The 27,640-nt window shown below is 42.4% G+C and overlaps 1 protein-coding gene across 1 annotated transcript in view; it reads left to right on the forward strand.

Moving 5' to 3' along the window:
- The window catches only part of SRGAP1 (SLIT-ROBO Rho GTPase activating protein 1), a 233,214-nt gene extending 222,140 nt beyond the window's left edge, over positions 1-11,074 (forward strand). Inside the window, exons 19-22 of the mRNA XM_065423765.1 lie at positions 5,731-5,911; positions 6,233-6,367; positions 6,504-6,846; positions 10,697-11,074. Coding sequence (XP_065279837.1) covers positions 5,731-5,911; positions 6,233-6,367; positions 6,504-6,846; positions 10,697-11,074 — 1,037 coding nt within the window. The remainder of the gene's footprint in view (positions 1-5,730; positions 5,912-6,232; positions 6,368-6,503; positions 6,847-10,696) is intronic.
- Positions 11,075-27,640: the final 16,566 nt, after the last annotated feature.

The raw sequence follows: 27,640 nt of genomic DNA on the forward strand, positions 1-27,640 counted from the left end.
TGGCATAGCCCCACCCTCATACTGCCACCTTTAGAGGAAGGCTAATGCTGTGGTTGGCTCTTAAAGTGCAGGGATAGAAATAGCGACTAGCCTTTGTTTTTCTTACATCTTTCCCCTTACCACCTGCTGGACCTGTACAGAGCTATTTACAGTGATTTTTACGTGAAAGGCACCATAATGTGTCACTGAATGGCAGTCATAATATTAGCAGAATTTGAGGTCATAAGTACAAAACTGGGAACAGAATCCCTAGAGCTCTTCCCACAGTTCTTCAGCTTGTCCTAATATTTCTCCTTCTCCATCTTTGTCTGAATCACTAGGGATCATAGCTAGTGATATCTCAGATGTCATCATATATTTTTTGCCATAGTTAGCAAATGCCTCGAGGTAAAGGACAGAGCAATATAATTATATTTCCCTCTGAGCTGTCTTAATTTTACTGTTAGACCCCATGGCTCAGTATCATGCAGAATTTCAGTTACAAATCATAGATTTGTAACTATTGATTAGCTCTATTCCCTTTCCTTTAGTTGTGAAATGGCTCCCTCCCCTTCTCAATAACCTTGACATTATAAATCTTTTGGCTTTTTTTTTTATGTCCAAATGGAACTGTCAAGGTATTTTTATATTAATTGTCAATGTTCTACTTGTTAACAAGTGAATTAGTATTTGAAAAATAAAATCTGAGAACTGTCTGCTGCAGAAATGTGCTGTTCAAGTAAAGGGCACATTTTTGATAATGAAAGTTGCTATCAGAATAAAAGATCAATTTATATGAGCTTAATACAAGAGTTTCATTAAGGAAAGCAACTATGTCAGCTATAAACCACATTGTTCTGAGAGAAAAGAGTATGTTACATAGGAACACATAAATAGCATGTCTCAGAAGTCTCACTCACTGTCCGTAGATTAACAGTTCAAATAGCTGTTCCCAGTGCAGCAACTTCCCACAGATGTCTCCGGGGCTGGAGCACCCATGGAGAAAAATTTGTGGGTGCTGAGCACCCACCGGCAGCTCCCCGTGGCCCCGCCCCCCTGCCCCAGCTCACCTCCGCCGCCTCCACGAGCACGCCGCCGCGTCCTGCTCCTCCTCCCTCCCAGCGCTTGCACTGCGAAACAGCTGTTTTGCAGGGCAGGGAGGGAGGGGGGAGGAGGGGGAACGCGGCGTGCTGGGGGAAGAGGCGGGACTGGGGCGGGGATTTGGGGAAGGGATCCAATAGGGGCAGGGAGGGGAGGGGAGTTGGAGTGGGGACTTGGGGAAGGAGTTGGAATGGTTTTACAAAAGGTAGATCGTGCCAAACCAACCTGATCTCCTTCTTTGAGAAGGTAACAGATTTTTTAGACAAAGGAAACGCAGTGGATCTAATTTACCTCGATTTCAGGAAGGCATTTGATACGGTTCCACATGGGGAATTATTAGTTAAATTGGAAAAGATGGGGATCAATATGAAAATTGAAAGGTGGATAAGGAACTGGTTAAAGGGGAGACTACCACGGGTCATACTGAAAGGTGAACTGTCAGGCTGGAAGGAGGTTACTAGTGCAGTTCCTCAGGGATTGGTTTTGGGACCAATCTTATTTAATCTTTTTATTACTGACCTTGGCACAAAAGTGGGAATGTGCTAATAAAGTTTGCGGATGACACAAAGCTGGGAGGTATTGCTAACACAGAGAAGGACCGGGATATCATACAGGAAGATCTGGATGACCTTGTAAACTGTAATAGGATGAAATTTAATAGTGAAAAGTGCAAGGTCATGCATTTAGGGATTAATAACAAGAATTCTGGTTATAAATTGGGGACACATCAGTTGGAAGTAACAGAGGAGGAGAAGGACCTTAGAGTATTGGTTGATCACAGGATGACTATGAGCCGCCAATGTGATATGGCTGTTAAAAAAGCTAATGCGGTTTTAGGATGCATCAGGCGAGGTATTTCCAGTAAAGATAAGGAGGTGTTAGTACCATTATACAAGGCACTGGTGAGACCTCATCTGGAATACTGTGTGCAGTTCTGGTTTCCCATGTTTAAGAAGGATGAATTCAAACTGGAACAGGTACAGAGAAGGGCTACTAGGATGATCCGAGGAATGGAAAACCTGTCTTATGAAAGGAGACTGAAAGAGCTTGGCTTTTTTAGCCTAACCAAAAGAAGGCTGAGGGGAGATATGATTGCTCTTTATAAATATATCAGAGGGATAAATATAAGGGAGGGAGAGGAATTATTTAAGCTTAGTACCAATGTGGACACAAGAACAAATGGATATAAACTGGACACTGGGAAGTTTAGACTTGAAATTAGATGAAGGTTTCTAACCATTAGAGGAGTGAAGTTCTGGAACAGCCTTCCAAGGGGAGTAGTGGGGCAAAAGACATATCTGGCTTCAAGACTAAGCTTGATAAGTTTATGGAGGGGATGGTATGATGGGATAGCCTAATTTTGGCAATTAATTGATCTTTGATTATTAGCAGGTAAATATGCCCAATGGCCTGTGATGGGATGTTAGGTGGGGTGGGATCTGAGTTACTACACAGAATTCTTTCCTGGGTGTCTGGCTGGTGAGTCTTGCTCACATGCTCAGGGTTCAACTGATCACCATATTTGGAGTCGGGAAGGAATTTTCCTCCAGGGAAGATTGGCAGAGGCCCTGGAGGTTTTTTGCCTTCCTCTGCAGCGAGGGGCACTGGTCACTTGCTGGAGGATTCTCTGCACCTTGAGGTCTTTAAACCACGATTTGAGGACTTCAATAACTCAGACATAGGTTAGGGGTTTGTTACAGGAGTGGGTGGGTGAGATTCTGTGGCCTGCATTGTGCAGGAGGTCAGACTAGATGACCATAATGGTCCCTTCTGACCTTAAGTCTATGAGTCTATGAATGGGGGCGGGGGCAGGGTGGAGTCGGGGTGGGGCCAGAGAAAGTTGGCGCCTATGTTTCAGAGGAAGGTGAAAGGAAACCCTGAATACACAATTATGAAATAACCTGACTATGGTGAAGTTTATTCTTAACCCCCATCAATTAGAGATTGGCTTGTGCCCTCAAGTATGGGAGTTTATACCCCCCCCCCCCTTTTATTTAATCTTATATAATGTAACAGCATGTTCCTATTATTCATACAAGCATCTGGTCTAGCTATACTTATGAGCTAATCCTGCCTCAGTATTCGGCCGGGGGGGGGAAGAGGAAATAGACTAGATAATCTTGAGGTCCAAATTTGAGGAATATCTTTTTACAGTGAGCTCCAAAGGCTAACTTTGTGATATGTATAAAAATATTTCCTTTCTGATGTTAAATTGTTGCCTTTCAGTTTCATTGACTATCCCCTTGTATTATGATGCAGATAAACAGGAGGGTTTGATTTTCTTTCTCATAACTAATCATTAATTTGTATACCTTTATCATGTCTCTTCTTATTTGTCTCATCTTTAAACTATATAGTCCCAATCTTTTCCGTCTCTCTTCAAGTGGTGGAAGCCTTTCCATACTTATAATCATTTTGTCACATCTCTGGTCCTCTTTGCTTTCTGTTTACATAATTTTTTAGATAGGGTGTCTAGAACTGAACACAATATTCCAGGTGAGAGCATGCCGCTAATTTTATATAGTGCCATTGCAATTTTCACTAATATTTTCTAGCCTATTCTATATACATCTTACCATTTGGTTTGCTCAGTGTGCATTGGTGGTCAAAAAAGCAGAAGTTTTCATTAAGCTAGCCAGTCTTTTTCCTGAATAAATCAGTTAATTTAGAAACTAGCAATGTGTATAAGTAATTGAAGTGATTCCTGCCAGTGTGCATTACTTTGCATTTGTAACACTGAATTTCACTGCCTCACCTAGTGGTGTGTAGGCCTCTCTGAAATTCTTCAATGTTTGCTGGTCTTGACTACTCTAAACAAGTTGTCATCTGAACTATTGCAAGTTTTTAACCTGATTGACTAAAGATGGCCAACTACAGGACAGTCCTCTACAGGTTGGGCAAGTTATTTGGAAATAGCTGCAAACTGTAACCTTAATAGGGCACAAGGATTATATTTCCACATTGCAAGATGGAAGTTAATTTTAAAGACATTCCAGCACATAACATTAATGCATAATAAAGGGGCAGGAGTCTTCATTATAAACCAAGTTTTTCAGGGTATTACAATGAAGCAATTTAAATTTGCACCAAGCTAAGACGTGATACGGCAGTCATCAGCCTAGCTGTTAATTTCTTTCTAAATTTTGGTTTAATTGTATAAGGTATTTTGAATGGCTTTATTTTTGAGCTACTCAAAGCAAACAAAATGTATAATTCGAAAACTGACATTTTGCGGGCATAAGTTCTTAATGCTTTGGTTGGTATTTTGATACTGAGATAAATTTAACCTGACAAATGTGATTTCACAGACATTAGTTTTTCATAACTTTTAGAACAAACTAGACATTGCCAACATCATACAATAAAATCGTAGCTGTTCCATCAAGGTCCAACTGACAAAGTAGCAGCTCCAAAGACATCAGTTAAGATATTATACTCGTTGGCCCCAATTCTGCAAATAGATATGCCCACAAGGGACCCTTGAGGCTGCACAGAGGCCCACTGATGTCAGTGGACTCCGCACAGGTGTTAGCAGAACCATATCTACTTATAGGATAGGGGCCATTGTCACTATGAACTTTGATATATCAGGAAGTTTTGACAGGAGGGAGGTTTTAATTCTCATTTTCATCCTTAAAATGATCTCTATGAAGATAAGGTTTTTAAAATCCGTTCTTGTGGAGGGAGAAGCTTTACCACACACACTCACTCACTCTTTCTGCAGGGGCCAGTCAAAACTGCTGTAGCCTATGCCTGGCTGCTCACAGAATCCATCCCAGCAGCCAGTGATCACTGGGAGCAGAGGGACACCTACACTTTGTCCTCTTTCACCTAGCTATGGCCCCATACACTGGGGTGTAACAGAACTATCCTAGCAGCTCTATGCCATACAATGATTCCTCATACTCAGATGTACTCCTAAAGGAGTTGGATCTGTCAAGTGTTTGGTGGCTTTGCACAAACTGGAGCTTCAAAAGAAACCAGAGAAGGCCCAAGAACAGGTCCCTGTATTTTGTAAAATACGAGGTTTACACTGGATCTGCACTCTTAGCACAGAAGTGACAGAAATTCTAATAGAGTTCTAAAGCTATTAAATTGACTCATCAGACAGCTCAGGCCTAGAGCCCTGCAAACCTGGGGATAGCCACGGACCATGTTTGCGGATCAGATGGGAATACAAATGTTATATCCGCATAGGGCTCTACTCATGTCTACTCTTGCTGAGGAAACCCCTATCTATTGATTCCTTTTTCACTGCTGATTGTTGTGGCACATCTCTTTGGCTTGTTCACCTGATTTATCAGGCTCCCTCAGGTATGTTTTTTTTTTTTTTATTGCCTGTAACTATTCCCCACCCACCACATAGCTTTTTATATTAGGAGAGAAGAGCTCCGCCCACTTTCAAATGTTGAGCATTGAATGTATTGTGTGCTCTCTCTCTCATATTCTCTGTCTAGAGGTCTTAAAAGCAGCCCAGTTGCTTTATACTTGGGGCACACAGACATGGCCACTGCCTGAAGTAGATCTTGGTTCAATATCTGACATGTGTAAGCTTTGTTTGGATATGAATGCTGAGGGGTTACATTTTACAACACTGAAATAAACAGATAAGTCTATTCTGGAGTCTGAGATCTTACTTTTTCTCCCTAGAAGGTGAGCCTATAGAAGCGATAGCCAAGTTTGACTACATTGGAAGATCTGCACGAGAACTCTCCTTCAAAAAAGGAGCCTCCCTGCTTTTATATCATCGAGCATCTGAAGACTGGTGGGAAGGAAGGCATAATGGAATTGATGGCCTAGTACCTCACCAATATATAGTGGTGCAGGATATGTAAGCATGTCTAGTTATATAATATACTTGAGTGATTGCTCCTTGTTGGGAAGAAGCTTGTTGAACTAGCTAGTGGGGTATCTCCCAAATGTGAGACTGCTTTGAAGGCTCATAAACACCTGGGAGATTTTGCCTCCAAACTGGGCAAGAGGTGACATGAGTGAAGTCAATAAATAAATAGGTCATCAATGAGAGTTCAGCAGCTGGAGATGCAATTATATGTCTAGTTTTAATTCTCTAAGAGGACAAAAACAGAAGAGCCATGATGCCTGCTGTCCTACTTCCTGGAAAGTGACTTCTCAATCTATATCTTCCTTTCAGGGATGATACCTTCTCAGATACGTTGAGCCAAAAAGCAGACAGTGAAGCCAGCAGTGGGCCAATAACTGAGGACAAGTCCTCATCCAAGGATATGAACTCCCCAACTGATCGTCATCCTGACATATATTTAGGAAGGTAAGGTTAACATAGCAACATTTCTGCATTGCTTTGCAGCCATTAGATTGCTTCTGGGCTCATGCAGTGGCAGGATTTCTTCACACACACCTTGTTAAAAATGCTAACTTATCCTATGATTTCTACATTTGTGTAGGCAAAGAAAGAGATCAGAACCACCTCCTCTAAGACGCCCAGGCAGGACCAGTGATGGCCATTGCCCAGTACATCCACCACACACACTCACCAACTCATCAGTGGAGCTAGGTTCCCCCAACATGGCAAGTCATTGCAGTCCTCGAGCCCTTCTTCACAATCGCAACCTCAACGCAGACAGCCCCGAAAGACGACGTAGACCTGGGCATGGCAGCCTCACCAACATTAGTAGGCATGATTCACTAAAGAAGACTGATAGTCCTCCAATTAGAAGATCTACATCATCTGGTCAATACCCAGGTTTCAATGACCATAAGCCACTGGACCCAGAGTCAATAGCTCAGGTTGGTCTCTTTTCTTTGCCTTGGTGAGGAGCATGGTCAAATAGATGTAAATGAACATTTGACTTTCACAACACAGAGAGTTTATTTTTTTATTTAAAAGCTGTATCAGAAAAGTATCCCACTTAACTTTTTGCCATGAGAGCCTAGGACAGAGATGTGTTAAAGAATCATGGGAGAAAGGAGGGCCAATAGGAATAAAAGTTGCAACAGCATTACAGTGAAATAATTTTCAGTTGTACTGAAATGAAACTCTGTGCCACTCAGAACATAGGGATAATGTACAGTTACTGTTTCTCAGTTATGTAAACCCGTGTGCTCTGATGGAAGTGGGGTTAGCTTTCATAATTACTGTGCGATTATTTCTGAATCTTACAGTATGCAAATCTGTGCTCCAATTGGCTACTAATGTCCTCAGTCACTTGAAAACATAGGAATTTGCATTTCAGTCTGTTTTTTTAACATAGTTTTTGTATAAATGTAGAGATTTTTAACTCTTGTAGTTGTGCCTATGGAACATGCTAGGTGAAAGTGCGAATAAATCTGAATAAATAGACTGTGCCATCCGTGTATATGTAGGAGAGGCGGCTAGTCTTTCTCAGCAGCATAGAGGTGAGAGGGATAGAATAGCAGAGACAGATAGCACCAAGAAGCAAGTTATTAATTCTGTGCTACTGAAGTGTGCTAACTCAGTAATAGCCATATCTTGGGCTAATAAATACTTCTGTCCTACTCAAAGCTCATTTAGTTTAAAATATGGTCATTATGTAAACACTCAACACCCTCAAATTACCATCTGATTACAAAAGCATTTAAAATAATCCTGCACTGACATTTCAAAATGTCATGTAACTTTTGCTTCCAAAGTCTCTGCTGCTTATGAAGGGGGAAGAGAGAGTTGTTGTGAATGACGCAGACATCAATTTTCATTGTTCTTATTTCAACAATTTCTAAGCTTTTAAATACTAGGTTAAGCTATGTTACTTATTTACTGCCCAGGAGCTATGCACAGCCCTATTTGGCTTTAATTAAATTTGTACACACCTAGACCAGACAGAGACAGAACTTGAACTTTGACTAAATCATGTAAATGCTGCTGTGAACAAGCGTGAAACACCTGACAGTTTTCTTATTTAACCCACTTGTGCCTCACCAACACTGAAAAATTAACCACAAACCCAATCTTGGCATGTCCTTTTAGCAGATGTACTTTAAGAATAAATCTAAATGTGCAAAACAAACATATGGAAATATGCTCATAAATGATCTCACTAAACAGTATCTTGCATGACAACTTCTAACCATGTCTGATATTCTTCTTTGTCTTCCTTAAAATTTAAACTACAAATATGAGGACATTGGGGGGCACATCATCATTTATACGTTAAAAAAAAAATCTATTGAATGAACAAGTCATAAGAGATATGTAGGGCCCTTTGTTTTCAGTTTTTATTTTAATTTTTCCTGGGAATTTATCAGTGTTTATTACCACAACAAAAAACGGTGAAAACCAGTGCAAAAACTATTAATTTTTTTAAGTAAATATAGGTGTTTGTTTTGGTGGACAGAAAGACAGAGGAAAAAAAATATTCTGTAGATTAATGCTTTGAATTCCGTTATTCAATGTGGTTTGCTGCAGAACTAAAGCAGAACTCAAAACACAATGCCACCTCTGAGTTTAAGAAAACAATATAGGTCTAATCCTCAAATAAAACTTTTCATTTGAATAAACAGTTTACTGTTGTAGACTTAGAACTGTTTACATTTAATAATTGGGCCTCACAATTTGCCGCGCATACACTCAACTTCATCCTTTTTGTATTTTTAAAACTTTTGAATACTTCCTTGTGTACTGAAACATCTTCTGATACAGATTTTCATTTTCTTCCCATTTTAGTGTCAGATCTTTAACCATTATCTGCTAACAGCTTGAAATATGTATGTGGTGGGCATGAAATTCATCAGTAGGTTCAGATGCGCATGCACTTCAGAGTTTGCATGTGTGTCTGTCTACTGTGTGTATCTTCTAGACTAATACATAGTCTTACTTCAACAGGCAACTTTGCATATACACAGAGACTAATGTATTGAGACATATCTCATGCAATGTATTGTATTTGCCTACTAAAACAAGTTATTTTTTTATAAATTTGAATGATACAAAAGTAGGGTGAAAATCAGAAAAAAAAATGAATACTTTTTGTAAAGCCTGGGAATTTTTTAGTAAAAATCAGTTTAAACTGAAAATGAAGGGGCTTACATATATGGCAGTTTCCTGCAATATTCTCAAAAGAACTGATTCGTATTATTGTGGGCTGGGATTGTATGTAACCTTTCTGGGGGGAGATGTGACAGATATTGCAACTCCATGCAGTATCTTAAGGTCCATTGTTTTAAATTAATGGTTTGACTGTTTTCTACGCCATCGGGGGGGGCTACTGCAGCTCCTCCCGGAACTAAAAACAGTGGATGATGATTAAGGCAAATCAGCCAGGTTATAACCCCCGCAGAGAAGTGCCAGCTCCTTGGGAGGCTCACATATATACTTCAAACTAGATTCTCCAGAGACTAACGACAAAGAAAGGACTTTTGGATAAATAGCCTGAGTTTAAACTGACATAGGGTCTGATCCAGCAATTGACAGGACCTTCTGTCCAAGATGGGGCCCCAATCCTACTAGGGCCCTCTGCTAAACTTTTTGCCTGCTTATGTGAACTTTTATGTTTTCTTTGTAATGCTTTTACCTTAAGAATAAATATGCTTGCTTAGAAAGAGCTGTGTGATAGCTTATAACTGCTGGCAATTACACTGGTCACAGCCCTTAGAGAGAAAGCACAGTGCAGGTGCTGGCCTTTTTAGGCAGTCTGGCTTACTGGGGCTATCACAGCGTAGGCAGGGAACTGTGCAACCTTAAAGATCCACCAGTCAGGAGGGAACAAGATGCGGGTCCCCACCCAAACGAGGTGATGGCTGGGAACCAGAAGCATAGAATGGGTACCCTTGAAGGGCAATACAGGTGCAGTTGCCCTGAAATTGTGATATAAGCAAGCAGAGCTCACTGCCACAAACATTTTTAAAAGCTGGAAAGGTGGCCTTTATCTTTCAAGATGTCCCTAATTCTTAATACTAACCACCAACTTCTCTCTCCACCTAACTGAAAGTTATCAAAAGCACAGTTATTTTACCATTTGTCTTGAATTACATCTTTATTTAAAAAAAGAGAGTTATATAGGCCAGGATTTTCAAAGCCAAATTGGATGTCCAAGTCAGTTTTCCAACTTCAGTTTTACTTTCATTAAAAAAAATCCCTGTGCTAGAGTATTGTTCCTGAATATTTCAGGGTAAGATGAGGAGTATAGCACATAAGCTCTTAGGCTTTACATTTATTTAAATATTGTTGCAAATCAATCATCAAATATTTGTTCTCTTAATAGTAATTTAACAGCAAGCAGCAGAGTATGTTTTTAATGGCCTAACTGAATTTTGACCCTCTACCATTAAGTTAATTTATGTTCAACCCAAGCTGCCATCTTGTTCAGGAAGGCCACTTTTAAATGAGGTTGATGTAAATACATGCAGTGTTGGTGTAGCCATGTTGGTCCCAGGATAATAGAGAGACAAGGTGGGTGAGGTAATATCTTTTACTGGACCAACTTCTGTTGTGGGAGAAGATTTTGAACCTTCTTCTTCAGCTCTGGGCTGTAAATGGGCTTAATACTGCTTCATAATATTTGTTAGAAATGAATGGATGGTTTATAACTGAAGTCATGCATTTCACAGACTTCTCCCTCGGCAACTACCCTTTGCATTCAGTATTTAATGACTTGCTGCTCTGTCTCTCTGCTCTGACCAGGATATTGAAGAGACAATGAACACCGCTCTGAATGAACTCCGTGAGTTGGAACGTCAGAGCTCTGCGAAACACGCCCCCGACGTGGTGCTGGATACATTGGAACAAATGAAAAACTCACCCAGCCTGGCCACCTCCACAGAATCACTAAGCCCTCTCCATAGTGTAGTGCTAAGGAGCACTGAGCCTCAGATTCGACGTAGCACTAGTTCTTCCAGTGATACCATGAGTACTTTCAAGCCCATGGTGGCCCCCAGAATGGGAGTGCAGCTAAAACCCCCAGCTCTGAGGCCAAAACCCATTGTTCTTCCAAAAACAAATCCTACCATAGGACCTTCCCCTCCTTCCCAAGGTCCAACAGACAAATCTTGCACAATGTAAAAGGCTAAGCAACCCAGGAGGTGGAGTGTGTTACAGAAAGGAACGGATTAGCGATAGAAGTCAGGGTTCCATAACACTATTAGTTCATGTTTATAACTGGAGATGTTTTGTTTTTCAATGTTTTTGAATGTAATGTCTGAACTAGTATCATTAACATGGGCATTTGTATTTTGTATCGTTTCAATTTTTAAAAAAAACTGGACAATTGTGTGTCATTTTAAAACAGACTTGAAAACTTGATGCTGCACCATTTGTAATAAAGGGAACAGATCAGAAATGGCTTCCCACTTTGTACAATATTTCATAGTCTTATTGTAGTTTACTTAATAAGGGATCCTAAACAAAGGTAACTTGAAGGAATTCGTAAGTGGATGTGGAACCCTTGACCACTAGATCACTGGTTCAAATCTCAATCTGGTTGGTAAAAGCTAAAAGTTAGCATCTGAGGGATTAGTCAATGGCCTGTGTGAAGTGTGTATGTAATCTCAGTCCATATAAATTAAAATAACACTTTCACAGTTGGCACTAAGTATTTAGCATATTTTTGGTAGTCTTATCAAAAGCCAAGTGCTGAGTAAGTATGGAGACTGAATTACTCTCTTTCTGACCTCACTCCAGGGCAGGGTTAAAGTATATTGCCTGGATGGTATGAAGTTTCTAATACTGCCACTTGTGCTGTACCTTTCTTTTGAAGCTAAAACTTCAGTCCCCAGGACTGTCAGACACTTTTCACAAGCACTAAATTCACTTACAGTTTACAATTCAGTGAACCAAGTAACTGCAGCTATGCAGGTCTGGGGATCTTTCTGTAGTGTAATAAAAGATTGAAAGTATCAGTTGAACAATAATTCAATAAAACATTCCTCGGACCTTATTGCTCAGTATCTTCTTCAAACAATTCGAGCTGCAATAACCACAGTTTCAAGCTGCTGTATCCTCACTAGTTATCCTTCACAGTGCAAACACTGTGCATAGTTTCTCTATGATGCTTACTAACCTATTCTGCTCCTGAGTTCTTGAATAACTTCTCTCAATTACACAGGAGGTTGTTGGAACCACAGAAATCTCATTGGCTATTCTCTAGACTAAACCTACATAAAATTTGCCAGAACCAATTTAAAAAAAAAAAGTCTATACCTTTCTTGGGTCTGTGTGTGAGTGAAGATTTTATCAACTTTGCTTAGTGCTCCATTATTAAATTTTCTTATACATGTGAATTAATTGGACAGCTGTTTTGCACATTAACATTAAGCCATAACATCATTTCTGTAATTATTTTTCAATATTACTTGCCCAATCTATAGGATCATTTATAGCAGGTTTTTAATTTACGCAGCCATGCAAACTATTTATAAAGAATACCCTGTTGGCTGTTACCTAAAATACCATAGCCAAGAAACAATATCAGCTGATGGTCATCTATAGGAATAAAACTGGCTTCAAATAAGATTTGTCTTTCCTCATAGCATTTGTTACATTAGGATCTTACCATTCTTCCTATGGAATGTTTTAAGTTGTACCACTCACTATATGGAAACATAATTGGGGAGAGGGAAGAGTTAGTGTCTTGTAACAAAGATTTGATTCGTGTATTATAGTCTATATAAAGTCATAGAAGCCATGTCCTGTTGTCATTTGGGGATTTATTTATTTCCACTGTGGTTTACTAATTCTAATCACTTGATAAGGAACTCCAAGCCCTGGACATGACAAATATCCCATAACCTGCATTTGAGAGCAATGCTGTCAGGGCCATTTATTGTTGCTGATATTTGCAGCCCAAGGACTGGTCCAAAAAAATCCAAGGAATCTATATGTCTGAGGCTACCACTGTATAAACAGGGTAACAACTTGTCAAATTTATGTTTAATCTTGTATCTCTTGACTGTACCCTGCCGCCTATAGTCCTAAACTCCAGGGCAAGGTTCTAACTGAAGCTAGTCCCCATTAAAGGTTGGCCTTAGTCTATTGGTATGTTCACCCGTCCAGGACCAGAAATTATTTTCAAGTAAGTTCCCCAAACTTATTAAGATCAATGGAACAAACTGGAATTCCAGCTCTAATTTCCATAATGTTTTTAGTTTAGTAATTTGTTCAATACCAGTGTGGCATAATTGAGATGAATATCTGTATCTTTAAATTATATAGGGAATTTTGTATGTTTAAATAACACTACTGGACTCCATAATGCTTATTATTAGAAATTGTGTAGCAAAAGAAAATATTAGAAACAGTGCATTTAGTGAATGCATCCACTTAGAGCATTCACACAAGTTAAATGTGTAGTTTGATGGTTATTATAGATACTTAACGTATAGTAAGTGGATATGTAACAGGAAAGACTGACAACTACAAACATACTAAGGGGTAACTCTTGCACACCTAATCAAATCAGTATTGTCCTTTACTGTCAGTTTGATAAATTGCAGTACTGGTAGCTTCCTGCTTGTTGACTGTTACCTAATTGTGTCAATGTACATCCGTAGTATGTACATGTGAAAGTGCCTTTAAAATTTTAGAGGAGCTTTAGCCTTGCTCTTGTACTGTTGCATTTCCATTGCGTTCACTCTTGCTTGTATACTGTTGCATTTTCATTGCATTCATATCTGCTCTTGTACAGCCACATTCCCTCCATTTTCAAAAAACAAAAAAATTAAAAATACACAGTTATGGAAGAAAAAATGTACTGTTAATCTGTTGTGACAATGCACTTTTATGTATAGTACTGTACATTTTGGCATGTACCATCACAGGCTTCAGTATACATTCAGGTTTGTTCCCCATAGTGTATCTTTATAATAAAGAAGATAGTTCTGTCTGCATTTGTGTAGTCTAATGGTGTGCAATCCTCAGTACATTTTTATATGTGTATCCCCAAATGACCTTTTCCTTCTTGGTAATGTGAAATCAAGAGGCTTGAGAGGTTCCCCCCACCATTTCCCACTAGTTTTATTAACCCCATTAGTCTTCCCAATTTCCATTTTGCCCCCCTTCCCCCAAGTGGCCTTTCCAGATCAAATCTTACTCTGAGACTAGATGACCAGATCAGAGGCACCTGCATGGGCCTTCACAAAGCCCTACCTTCTCTCCATAAACATCCCCCGACTTTTTACCCTTCCCTAAAACTTACCGCTGTGGCTCTCCTTTGGATGGGGCTTCATGCCAACTGCCAACACCAAGCCTTATTCTAAGGTCAGCTATCTGGAAGCTACAATACTTGCTCTCCTTCACTAAGAGGCTGAAAACCTCAAACTGGAATAGAAGTGGCTATTAGGGGCGAGACGGAGCTCAATCTGGGTTAGCCCCGAGCAAGCGCTGTCAGTTGTGCCAACAGCCATATGTTCATTTTGTAATTGGCTTAAGCAGAAACCGCTGAAATATCTCATCTCTTATTTGGAAGCTGTGGTTACACTCACATTAGTTTAAAAGAAACACAGTCAATGTTTTATCCACAAACCACGCACACAGTTGGCTTTAGATTTTTCTGTCAGAGCATCTCTATGGGTCAGAGGGCTCCTACTCAAATAGACCTTCCTGAGGGACGGCCTATTTTTAATCTGGGAGATGTTACCCTGCCAAGCTCTTTCTGACCTACTTTATCTTCCTAGCTCTTCCAGGGCTTTGTGGAAGCATGAACACACAGAGCACCCAAGCCGAAATCCTGCTTAAAAATAAGTCAGCAGCAATCAAAATTGTCTTTTCCCTGGCTGTAGCACTCAAGAGCTGTAATATGGCAGGGGAGAATCACTTAACAGGCTACAGCAACAGGTAGCACTCCCAGGAGTTCTCTTCCCATCTTCCAATGTTCAGAGGATGCCATTCAACAGGAATTAAGCATCTGTGGCTGATGCTTTATGCAGTAGTAGGCTTACCCTTCAGCCCATGTTGCAAACCTTTGCATTCCACTGACCAGTACCTGCCTTATGTATTTCTACTCGTCCCTTACTACACAAAAGTAAAGATTCAACCAGGCAGAGCAACATGTCATACTTTACTCAAGGCCTGTGTACTCCACAGCAAGCGTGACCTAAATTCTGTAGCAAAACCCTATGCTACAGGGACTGGGGATTGTGCAGCAGTTTCAGATCAATTTTATGTTGACATTTTTTATTAAAATCACTAATGCAATCACTATAATATCCCCGTATTATTTAACTTCATAACCAATTCAGTGTTGTTGTACCCTGCATTTTTAATTTTCAATATGCTGCAGAATTTCATATTGAAAATGCTTAACTATTCTAGAAGTTGCCAGGGAGCGAGGAAGAGGGAGACGGGAGACTTTGACAGGTGAGATGGGGCCCATTGGAGCTTCTGGCAGTTGGGAAAGTGAGGGGTGCTGTTTGGTTTGCTGGGGTAGGCATGTTATTAGAACAGTAAAATGATCTGCCATGAACTAGTTAATGTTGACACTGAAAATTACATCATTAGGGCAGTTCACACCACTGAAAACTAGTGTTTCAAGCTGCCTGCCCATTCAAGTGGCCAATGCTGCCTCATTTTCACTCAGTTCACGTTTGAAAATGGGGGGGGGGGTGTTTGGATCCATAAGCATGAGAAACTTATTTTAGTTAAAAGCCTAGATGCTGGAGCACAATTCTGCAGCAAAGGACAGATTGCTGCTGCAGTGGAAACCTAGACTCGATAAGGCTCTAATTATAGGGATAGCTCCTGTATGGCCAACAGGCACCCAGGTCAGTGACTGCTCCACTGTCTGAATGCAAAAAGAGATAAAGTTCTATCATAACACAGCAAGTCTGGAGGGGACAGATGGTGGTTTATATGGTGTGAAGGTCTCAGGAAGGGGATTTAAAACTGTCCTGGCAAAATGGATTATCTGATTAACCACACTAATGCCCCTAGGAGGTAGAGGTACTGTACCCATTTTACAGGTAAGAGAGCTGAGGCACAGAGTCAGGAACTTTCCTAACATCATCTAGCAAGTCAAGGGCAGTTGGTAAAGGAAACCAAGACTGCACCCTCAGAGTTCTCTGTTCTTGCACTCAGAAACCTGCATCTTCCTTCTATAAAGGTTCACACTAAAGTCTACAGCATGTCACAGAGATCAGCCTGTCCAGCAGGATTCAAGACTCGTTTTACTAAAGCCAGATGCTTTTCAGTGGACCGCACAGGCTGAAGCTGGGCCAGGCTGCAGGGCGCAGTGTGTCTCTGGGCAGCTGCTTGTGCAGCCTCAACCCCACTGGTCGCAGTGCAGGGAAGGGGGGGGGGAAGCAGTGATGCTTGGAGGGGGGGACATCTCCACACAACCCCGCAGACAGCCTAATGTGTCTCCACTTGCCCTGCCCCTCCAATCGGAGCAATGAGGTGTCATGTGCTCACTCTGCAACCCAATCAGAGGGCAACGCTGTCTGAGCCCTAATTCAAATTCTTCTCTGCTTTCCCTGGAGCCAGCAGGGCTGGTTGGGCCATGGGAGTTGTGACTTGTGGGCCCTGGGCCCTACGAGGCAACCCAGCTGATAAGTACCTAATGGAGTCCCGCAGCATCTGCTTGTGCCAGGGCACTGAGCACAGCATGCCCCTCCCCCAGGTCCTCCACCCTGGCCTCATGCCCCCCACACCCGTGAGCAGTCCCCAGAGCCCCCCACCCTGGCCTCGTGTCCAATCCTTGGAGCCCTCTCCAGCCCCCCACCCCAACCAGCCTCTTTCCCTCTCCAATCCGTCTCCAGGCACCTGCTTCTGCCACATAGCAGCCTTGGGGAGATAGGGGGAGGCTGGGATCTGGAGTCTCCTTGATCACTCCCATTACCCAGAGCTTCCTTCCTGCGGCTCTGCTATCCCAGCCCCCAAAGGAGCATCGCACCGCTAGCTGGATCATTGTTCAATAGCTTCACCTCCTGGCTCCGAGCTCAAAAGTACTCACTCTCGCACCCTGCTTTGCTGCCCAGACAATACTCTGTGCTACCCAGGAGAACACAGTACAATACCATAATATCATTGGAGAGTCGGGTTTTCCTCGCATTGTTTCCAATACATATTTGTGAGAGAAAATGGTTGGCACAAGACATGCATATCCGATGTTGAAGTAAAGCTCGTTTGTGGCTAACATACTGCTCAATGACAGTCCCTCCTTACTCAAAAATTGACTCAGTAATGTTATCAGTCAATCTCAGCTTAGGCTAGTCACAATACACAGCTGAGGGTTGTTTATTTTTTAATTAACACTATTGATTTTTCCAAATATTGTAGTAATGGACTAACAATGAGAAGTACAAACAGAATCAGAGTCAATGATAAAATATATAAAAAAGGAAAATTATGCTGTTCTAAGCCAGTCACATGCTTTCAGGGTTGAAATCAATACTAGATAGTACAGTGGCATAGATAAAATAAAACAAAAAACAAACACTGTCCATCCTTAGTCCCATGGAGCATATTGGGTTTTTTTGTTTAATATCTGCTGTGTACATTTTCAGTACTATGCATTAGAATCTATTGCATAGACCAAACATTGACCAAACAGAGAAAGGGGATTTCCCATTTATTTTAATGAATTGCTTTCCAGGAGAGCTAAATCACTGAGACCAACATTCCGCTCCATAGTGGAAAAGAATGGCCATTTTTTTAAGTGCCTTTTTGATCATTAACGAAGTAGCATTAACATGAAGATTGACTCTGAGGTAACATCAAGATTAAATTTCAAATGCCCTAACAGTGAGGAGCATCGAGCTCTCTTCATAACTGCTAATAATAAATCATGCTGAACAAGGCAATGACTCCCAGATATATTGGCCAGCGTAATATGTAGTCCAATATTTTCAAAGGCACCCATTACCATGGTATCCTGGCATGACTTTATACAGCAGAGAAAAAACAAAAAAGGTGAATACAAAGGATATTCCTAATTTTCTGCCTTCCAAACAGAATTTCACTTTGACAGTGATCTCAGCTCTTTAGTTGTTTTTCCTAAAAAATTGTTTCAAGCAAAGTTTTGTTCCTACAGACATTCATGGAAAGTGAATTCCAGCGCTGTAGATTTTCTTTTAATTACAAAATGAAGTATGTTTTGTGGCTGAATTAAAATTATTCTGGGCAAGCTCAGTTTATCAAAGGTTAGGTCATCCAATCAGGGAATGGACACAATACCAATTCAGATTTAGGTGACCCATCACACAATGTGAATACAGAATACGCGTAGCAAACAAGTTCAAACTATCACAGGCTGTGAATGTGCACAAAACATTCACTCAATCCAGTAAAAAGGGCTAAATTTTCTGAATAAAGTATTTGCTGCAAATTGTTAAGACACAGTATTTCCTAAAGCGGGAGAGAATGCTCTTCTTCTCCTGGTGATATCCAATACCACTTCTGAAAGACCAGGCTGAGGTGATAACCGAGCAGAGGGCCCAATTACTGGGGAGTACAATACACATAGTAAAGAGCCTGAACAAACAGATATCCAAAAGTGAAGCAAGACTCTGGCTCTGATGAAACTCTGCTGGGAATGAATTCCATAACCAAGGGACCTCTATTAGGAGCTCACGACCCAGGGGCGGCGAGTTGTATGGGCCCGTGGTGCCCGTGCACCAGGAATATTCAGAGCATAGGGGCCCGGCTCCACCAATGTTTGGGGCCGGGTCTCTCCCCCGGCCCCACCTGCCGCCCCCATGTGCCTCCTGGCCCTGCCTGCCGCCCCCGGGTGATTTAAAAGAGCCCGGGGGCCCCCACTGCCACCAGCAGCGCAGCAGGGCTAAAGCGACTTCCAGCCTGCCCTCGCTCCGCACGGCGTGCCACTCCCAGAAGCAGCCAGCATGTCCCTGCAGCCCCTGGGGGAGGGGTTGTCTCCGTATGCTGCCCCCACCCCGAGCGCCGACTCTGCCATTGGAACTGTGGCCAATGGGAGCTGCGGGGGTGGTGCCGGTGAGCAGCAGCACACGGAGACCCCTGGCCTCCCCGCCTAGGAGCCGCTTCCAGAGGGGTCTGCGGGTCACTTTTGGGAGCCGCCCGAGGTACACCCCTTCCCCACACCCCAACCCAGAGCCTGCACCCAAACTCCCTCCAAGAGCCTGAACCCCCCCGCACCCAAACTCCCTCTCAGAGCCTTAGGCAGGTGGGGGGGGGGGCGGGACTTGGAACCATTCTGGGCACCACCAAAAATTATACAAACCTGACGCCCCTTTCATGACCTTCTCCAAGTTCTATCCTGGAGAATGTCGCCTCCCTACTAAAATGCATACACAAAACTCCAGGAGCTTACAAGTTATCAAAAAGGTTTCCTAGGCTTTGCATTCAGGAGCAGGTCTGCTCAGAATAGGCTCAGTTTGCTCAATTTTCCTTCAGCCACCCAGCACCCGATGTCTACACACGGCCAAAGTAGGGTTGCACAAAACCGAACATCCTAGCCCCGACCCTCCCTGAGGCCCCTGCCCCACCCCGCCCCTTCCCTGAGGCCCCACCCCCTCTCACTACATTCCCACTCCCTCAGTGGCTCGCTCTCCCCCACCCTCACCAGGCTGGGGCAGGGACTTGGGGTGTGGGAGGGAGTGAGGGCTCCAGCTGGGGGTGAGGGCTCTGGGGTGGGGCCTGGGATGAGGGGTTTGGAGTGCAGGAGGGGGCTCCAGGCTGGGGGATGGGGCCGAGGGATTTGGAGTGTGGGAGGGGGCTGCGGGTTGAGGCAGGGAGTTGGTGTGTGGGAGAGGGTAATGGGATCAGGGATGAGGGGTTTGGGGTGCAGGAGGGGGCTCCGGGTTGCGGGGCTCAGGGCTGGGGCAGAGGGTTGGGGCGCAGGCTTACCTTGGGCGGCTCCCAGTCAGCGGCGCAGCGGGGGGGGGGCTAAGGCAGGCTGCCTGTCCCGCGTTGCGTGTGCACCAGAAGTGGCCAGCAGGTCCAGTGCTAGTAGGTGGGGGAGAGCAGGAGGCTCCGCGTGCGCTGCTCTCACCTGCAGGCACCACAACCCCAGCTCCCATTGGCCGGGAACCGGCCAACGGTAGTGCAAAGCCGATGCTCGGGGCAGGGGCAGTATGCAGAGCCCTGTGGGCCCCCACCCGCATAGGAGCTGAACCTGCTGACCGCTTGTGGGGCACAGCGTGGTGCCCCAGGACAGGTAGAGACTAACCTGCCTTAGCAACGCAGCAACGCCAACTGGATCTTTAACAGTCCAGTCGGCAGTGCTGATCAGAGCCGCCAGGGTCCCTTTTCGACCGGGTATTCCAGTCGAAAACCAGACACCTGGTCACCCTAGGCCAAAGTCATGTTCGTGTTATTGCAATGAGATTTGGTTTAATGTAATCTAAGCCCATACCTTCAACTCATGCATCACATTTCTAAAACTCCCGTCACCATAGTACCAAGATGCCATATATACAATGTATTTTATTTTCAAAACAAATCAAAAGAGCACCGATCCAAGGCTCTAGGGACTATTGACAATATTTTCTGCTTCCTCAATCATTGCCTTTAATCAAGAAAGGTCAGATTTTTTTAAATTAACAGCCTACTCTCACAACACTTGTCACCCACATAAAATTCTTCCCCGTCACAAAAAGCCAGGGGAATAAAAGGTGTATGCAGCATGTCCTAAAGATCAACAGATTTGGGCTATTTGAGACAGGGACTGGGAAACAGTGAGGTCCCACACAGATAGAAGCCCTCATAGAGAATGCCCTGCCAGCAGCTCTCACTCTAATACAGACGAGGCCCCAGCTCAAGCACCTCTGCTGATTGTGGCTGTAGCTGTATAGCATAGGGAGTGAGAGGATCTCTCAGATTCATAGAGCCCAGGCCTTTTAAATGCAAACAATCACGATCCATTCCTCTGTTGATTTGCTGCTGTTCAGCAGTCCTTCTCCAGCTTGTTTGTTTCCTGGGGATATATAGCCAGCCACTCTGTCATTGCCCTTACTGCAGGAAGGCTTGGGCAAACAAGAGCATCTTGCATTGTGCCCTAAGAATAGCAAGGCTCAGGCTTATTCTGATTTCCAGTGCTAGGCGGATTCCATGAACGGAGGCTTGAAACAGAACATCCAGGCCCCACCTCCCCAGAGGTCTGCCATAGGCTTTCACTCTTTCAGAATTTTTGCAGTTGCTGAGGGTGGTCTTGCACTGAGATAAAGTCCCAGTTCACCAAGTGCTTTGAATATTAACACCAGAACCTTTAAATAGGTTCAGTATTGAACAGGGATTCAGTGTACAGCCCAGAGCAACGGTGCTCTTTTCTTTTTGTACTGCTTAGTAGGCATGTTCAACTGTTTTGGCCACATGTAGTTTCCAAGGGGCCCCCCACCTGCATCACCAGATAAAGCATGGTAGAGTAGATCATCCTGAAAGTGATGAATGCAGAGACTACTGTTGCTAGGTCCTCGTTTAATAGGAGAGGGCTCAAGTCTGCTGGGTAGACAAAGATAGAAGAATATGGTTTGGACTTTTACTGCTTCTTTGGAGTTTAGGAGCTGAGAGGAGTCCCTCAGATGAACCCCTTCACCTTGATCACCAGAAAACAGAGACCTTCAATGGAAAATGGTCACTGTACCTAATAACTCCTCATAGAGTTTCCCTTTTGCTATTAGCATCACTTCAGTTCTATCTCTGTTAAGTTTCAGATAGTGTCTGCTAGCATCCAGGGACCTAATGTGCTCAGATATTTGGGTGTCGGTGGAGCAGTAATGTCCATATTCAATAAAAACCAATGCAGAGCTGCGTGTCATTGGTACTGAAGCATGTGTCATCTCACAGTGTCCATAATGGTTTAACAGAAATGTAAAAAGGGGGCTAGGTGGGCCCCAGGACTGAATCTTGTATAAGTCTACAAACCAGAGTTTTTGAGAGGGAGAAGAGACGCTGCCAAACACCACCCTTCAGTATATATCCAATGGGTATGAGCACAGCAAGTTCAATGCAACTCCTTATACCCCGGACTGGTCTCATAGATATGGATCTCACGGTTACATCCTTCAAAGCCTTTTGATAGAATAAAATAAGCACTGATGTTTTTCTTTCACCACCATCAGTAAGACAGCCATTTGGGCTGCCGAATCTGCCTCTCTACCATAACCTAGTCTGAATCCCAATTGGCAGGGCCTTGGATAATGGCAACATTCAAGAGCAGCTTGGCTCAGCCCACTACCATGTCCTCTGTAATAACCTTTCTCAGAAGGCAAGACTGAAGACAGCATGGTAGTTTGCAGGTTATATGTTTTAAGGAAGCTGGCAGGCTGCCCCTCATGAAGGAATAATTGACTGTCTTAATTAGTGGTGTCCCCAGGTTTTCTTTGCTTTGTCCACTAACTATTGAAGACTATTGAAGGGCCCATATCTGATGTGGTGGCTCAAATTTTACCCAGTACATTTAAGACGTCTGCTTGTTCAAACGTACTAGGAATAGCCATATGCTATTGCATAAAGGCAGAGTATTCCAGTACCAGATAAAAACACCAGGCAGAGAACCACATTTGTGCAAGGCACAAAACCTTTTACAATGAGACTGTAATTTTGGGAAAGACTATATATAATACTTTGTCATTAAGCTTGTGTCTGGGAAAAAATATATATTTTAGTGCTGCTTACATATTGTATTGAGTACTGATTCCAGGAATAATCTGCTTTGTTCAACCTGGTATCTTGACAGAAGTTATGAAGTGATGCTCTTCTGTCCTAGGTCATTTGTAATTCAATCTTGATTTCTGAGAGACACTACTCTTCATATCTATCAGCTGTGTATCAATGCACTGCAGTGAAAAAGTGATAGCAGACTCATCCTGCACTTTAATAATGGGTTAGCATGAGTGTTTAACAAATATAGATGGAAGACAAAGACTAGATGGGAAAGGAACCTGAATGAAGAATGTTCTGAAGACAACTTGGGGGACAACTGTGAGTAAACCAAGACAATAAGTCTGATTCTCCTCTCACAGTGGTGAAAAACAGCTGTAAGTCCACTGAGATCTATGATTTTGCAGCTATACAACTGCTGTAAGTGAGAACAGAATCCAGCTCAATATAAATTAATATGAGAGAGAACTTTTTCCTTGCAACATTATTAAACAGAATCTACAGCATCTGCACCACAATTAGCAATAAGCATTTATCAAGGCACCAACTACTTAGGTAGTCAGTCCTTGATAAATGCTTATTGCTAATTGTGATGCAAATCTTTTTAGTAGGTTTGCATCTCACCAGTACAATTGTTACTCTCTCCCTGACAAACATTTCTTAGAGCTGCTGCCTACAGGACAACTTTCTTGGCTACCACATAGAGAAAAAAATATTACAAGAGTCAAAACATTACAGGCTTCAACTCACAAATCCTTTAGTTCTTAAAAAAAAATCTGACAATCATTTTAAATTTAACTCTATTGTGGGGTTCAAAACCTGAACCACTATTATCTCTGATATGCTTCTTTTTGCTGTTGAAGCAGAAGACTACAGTCCATGTCTTTACAACAGCTGGTTTATTCCTTGGCACTGAAGTTTAAAGGGAGATATCTAATCACCAGGTTTCTGTTTCTCCTTGGGGTAAGTGAAAATAGAAAGGCTTGTGGGCAGGGAAAAAGCTCCTCTCTGAAGTTGTTGCCCAAAATAATAATGTTAAAGCCAAACATTTTATCCTATGCATAATACATAATTGGGGAGAATAGTAAAGCTGCTGCATGGTGTTTCTTCTCAAAACTGCTGCCATCAACTGGCCTCACATTCCTTCCTTTCGTCTCATTTTTTGCACCCTTCCACACTTCCTCCCTCTCCCGCTCTCCTTTTCCCTTTCCACCTCTACCACTCAAACCAATTTCGGGATCAAATCATGCCTCTACCCTTCTCCATCCCATCATCAAATACTGGTGCAATGTTACACCCCATATTCTTTATGGAAATATGCTTATGATATGGATATGGCATAACAGATATATTTTATGCAAGATGTCTTGTAAGGTATCATTGGAAAGGTTATAATTTCCTGAATGTGATTATCCAATTTGTATGCATGTATCATTTCTGTATCTAAAGTTAGTTGTAATTGTTACACAGTCAATATTCCTGTGTGTGTATTTGGGAAACCCCCACCAGATAACAGGCCATCAAGAAGAAACAATAAGATTTTGAAGGTATAATCTCTCTCCTTCCTAAGGCATCCTGGGACGTAGCTGTGACACTACTACGTCAGATGGTCCTGTCACCTGGTACTAAACACCATCTTGGACTTCTAGTAATTTTCCACTAAGAGCAGTGGGAGGGCAAGACAGGGCAACAAAAGATTCCTGCCTTATGTAAATATTATTTAAGGCTGGGGAGTAAGGCAAACAGGACTCTTCTCCATTGCCTTCCTGTCCAAGAAGAAAGCCTGCTGAAAGTACCTGAAGAGACAAAGGAACTAAGCTGAGGGAAAGGCAAGGGCTGAGTCCAGACTGAGACAAAAGAGTCTAGTCTGTAAAGAGAAATAACTGGAACTCTAAGCTACAGAAACTCTGCATCCTGCCTAAATCAACATTTAGGGTGAGAAATTACATTTTGTAACCAGTTTCTTTACTATCTTAAGCTTAGTACGTGTGTTTTGTTTTATTTGCTTGGTAATCTGCTTCGTTCTGTTTGCTATCCCCTATAATCACTTAAAATCTGCCTTTTATAGTTAATAAATTTGTTTTGTTGATTATTAAACCCAGTTTGTGCAATTTCTAACGGGGGGGGGAGCAAGAAGTTGTGCTTATCTTCCTCCACATTGAGGGAGGGGGTGAATATATGAGTTTACGTGGTATAGATTTCTCTACAGCACAAGACAATATTATTTTGGGTGTACATCCCAGAAGTGGGGTCCAACCGGTCACAACTGGCATCTCACCATGTTAAATTCAAGGGTGGGAAAAGGGGGAGACCCATCTGGAAAATAAAATGAAGGGCAAAACTATGTGAACCCTGGAATTCTGATAAATGCCTCATTGAACACTGAGCAGTGTGAAACAGGAAGTGTTTATCTGAGGAAATGATTATCTCAAGCCCTTGATTCCTATTCACTGCCTTTTCCTTTGGCATTTGATGCCACAAAATCCCTACCAAAAATAATTTACTGGATAGAACTAAATTGTACAATATTACTGACAAGTCACTTAATATGTGGGTTCAACAAGATTATGCAGACTGCTAGGGAAGCTGAAGGACTATTTTTCATGGAATCAGTCATATTTTTCGGTGACTATCCACCCTTTTGTAAAGAACTGGAGAACATTTTTGTTTGTTTAGAAAAGGAATAAAATAGCTATGGATTATTCCCTTGTATCCTGTATGATAGAAAGCCATTTTTTCTCTTCCCCAAGGAAGCTACCAGGTTTACTGCCTAACAGATAACCCCAGGGGAGGAAACAGTAAAGGTTCAACCATTATGGTAGTTATGGAACATTTGCCTCTACAAGGAGTTACTACTACACAATAGAAGAGAAAACAGAAGCTGCACTCAGGGATTGCAGCTGCCAGTCAGCAACAGGAAAGAAATGTCCAGGGGAGCAGAGGCAGAAGAGAACCTTGTGGCAAGCAAACATGTGAAGGGGGAAAGAGGAGGAGAAGGGGGGTGGCAGCAGAGAAGAATCTGCAGGAGAAGTTGGGGAGTGGGGGCAAAAGAATTGATAGGCGGGGGAAGATAAAATGAAGCATTAGAGCAGACAATGTGATGAAGTGTGTGGTTCTTTCTGGAAAAAAAGTTAATCACATTAAAGACAGCTAAAAATATACACACTTTCCCTTTTTAACTGCAAGGTAAGCAGTTGCTGCAGTTGCCATAGGTATGTTATGCAACCATAATTGGAAGGGGAGGTAGCACACACAATCCTGCATAAGAGGTGGTCTGTGGAATTGCAGATGGGGGCAGGAAGGTGTCCACAAGATACAGTCTATGACTAGTGTGGACTACAGGAGAGATATTCAAGGGCACAAAGAGCAGTTAGGCACCAAACTCCCCTTCAAAGTCAGCTGGTACTTGTGCCTCAGAAAATCGCCCTCTACACCGTAAGAGATTTTAAGAATCCCTGCTCTATACAATTTCATCAATAAGAACTACATGGCTTTATACTGGATATTTTTTAAAGCTCCCTGGACAATTGATGCTTTCAACCCACAATAAGGACCCAAAATGACTTGAGAACTATATTAGTGTTAAGACCCTGTCTGGATGCCTTATGATAGAAAGTGTTATATATGAGATAGATACATGGGGAAGTTCTACTTATGGATGTTGCGCTTGTTTTCACTTGTGTGTTATTTTTTTATTATGCAATATCCTTTATGTAAATGCTGCAAATATTTTTATAAGGAATTCTTACAGGTATGAATATGCAGTTCTTAGTCTCATCCCATTTCAATAGGTGAACTAAAGGACACAAAAGTATTTAATAGAATATTGCTGATGAGCACACATTAAAGGAAAAAACAATACTTTAGTGAAAAGGAAGATGAAAGGGATAAATCTTTCAGTGAGACGATACCACAGTGATAAGCAGGATATTAAAAAATAATTGAGCAATGGGAGATGCAAGCCCTGTTCTCTTTCCATTAAGATAATTGTGTAATAAATATTAAGTTAACATAATAAGGCTTTAAGATTTTAACACTTGACTAGATTCCCCAATCCCAGGTGATTCCACTGGATTATGTAGTGACTGAGGGCAGCTACCCTAAAGTACAAGGGAGGGTTTAGGGGCACTTGGAGGAGTAGCTGGTTTGTGATTTCCAAATGGACTAAGTCATTATACAAACTCGTATCTCCCTGAGCTGCATTCCCAACATAATGCATGTCTTCTTGCTGCTGGTTCCTGCCTTGAATCTCAAGCTAGGATCAAGCACCTGGTAGATAGGCCACATCATGAAGTTAAACAAGACTGAAGAGGAACCAGTATAGGAGCCAGAGCATTTCTGTGAAGGGAGGTAAAGCCAATGGGTAGTAAGCACAAGGCTGTTAACAGTGGGACAGGGTCCAATGGAAAGGACTGGGGAGGTTGAAGGGCTCTTGTTCTCTGGGGGAAGAAGTAGTAAGGAGGAGAGAAGCAGGGCACAGACAATCCAGGAAGTTTTTGGAAAGTGTAGGGGACAATTTCCTGGTGCAAGTGCTGGAGGAACCAACTAGGGGCAGAGCTCTTCTTGACCTGTTGCTCACAAACAGGGAAGAATTAGTAGGGGAAGCAAAAGTGGATGGGAACCTGGGAGGCAGTGACCATGAGATGGTCAAGTTCAGGATCCTGACACAAGGAAGAAAGGAGAGCAGCAGAATACGGACCCTGGACTTCAGAAAAGCAGACTTTGACTCCCTCAGGGAACTGATGGGCAGGATCCCCTGGGAGAATAACATGAGGGGGAAAGGAGTCCAGGAGAGCTGGCTGTATTTTAAAGAATCCTTATTGAGGTTGCAGGAACAAACCATCCCAATGTGTAGAAAGAATAGTAAATATGGCAGGTGACCAGCTTGGCTTAACAGGGAAATCCTTGCTGATCTTGAACACAAAAAAGAAGCTTACAAGAAGTGGAAGATTGAACAAATGACCAGGGAGGAGTATAAAAATATTGCTCAGGCATGCAGGAGTGAAATCAGGAAGACCAAATCACACTTGGAGTTGCAGCTAGCAAGAGATGTTAAGAGTA

Source organism: Emys orbicularis, chromosome 1 (genome assembly GCF_028017835.1).
Source record: "Emys orbicularis isolate rEmyOrb1 chromosome 1, rEmyOrb1.hap1, whole genome shotgun sequence".
Classification (NCBI taxonomy): Eukaryota; Metazoa; Chordata; order Testudines; family Emydidae; genus Emys; species Emys orbicularis.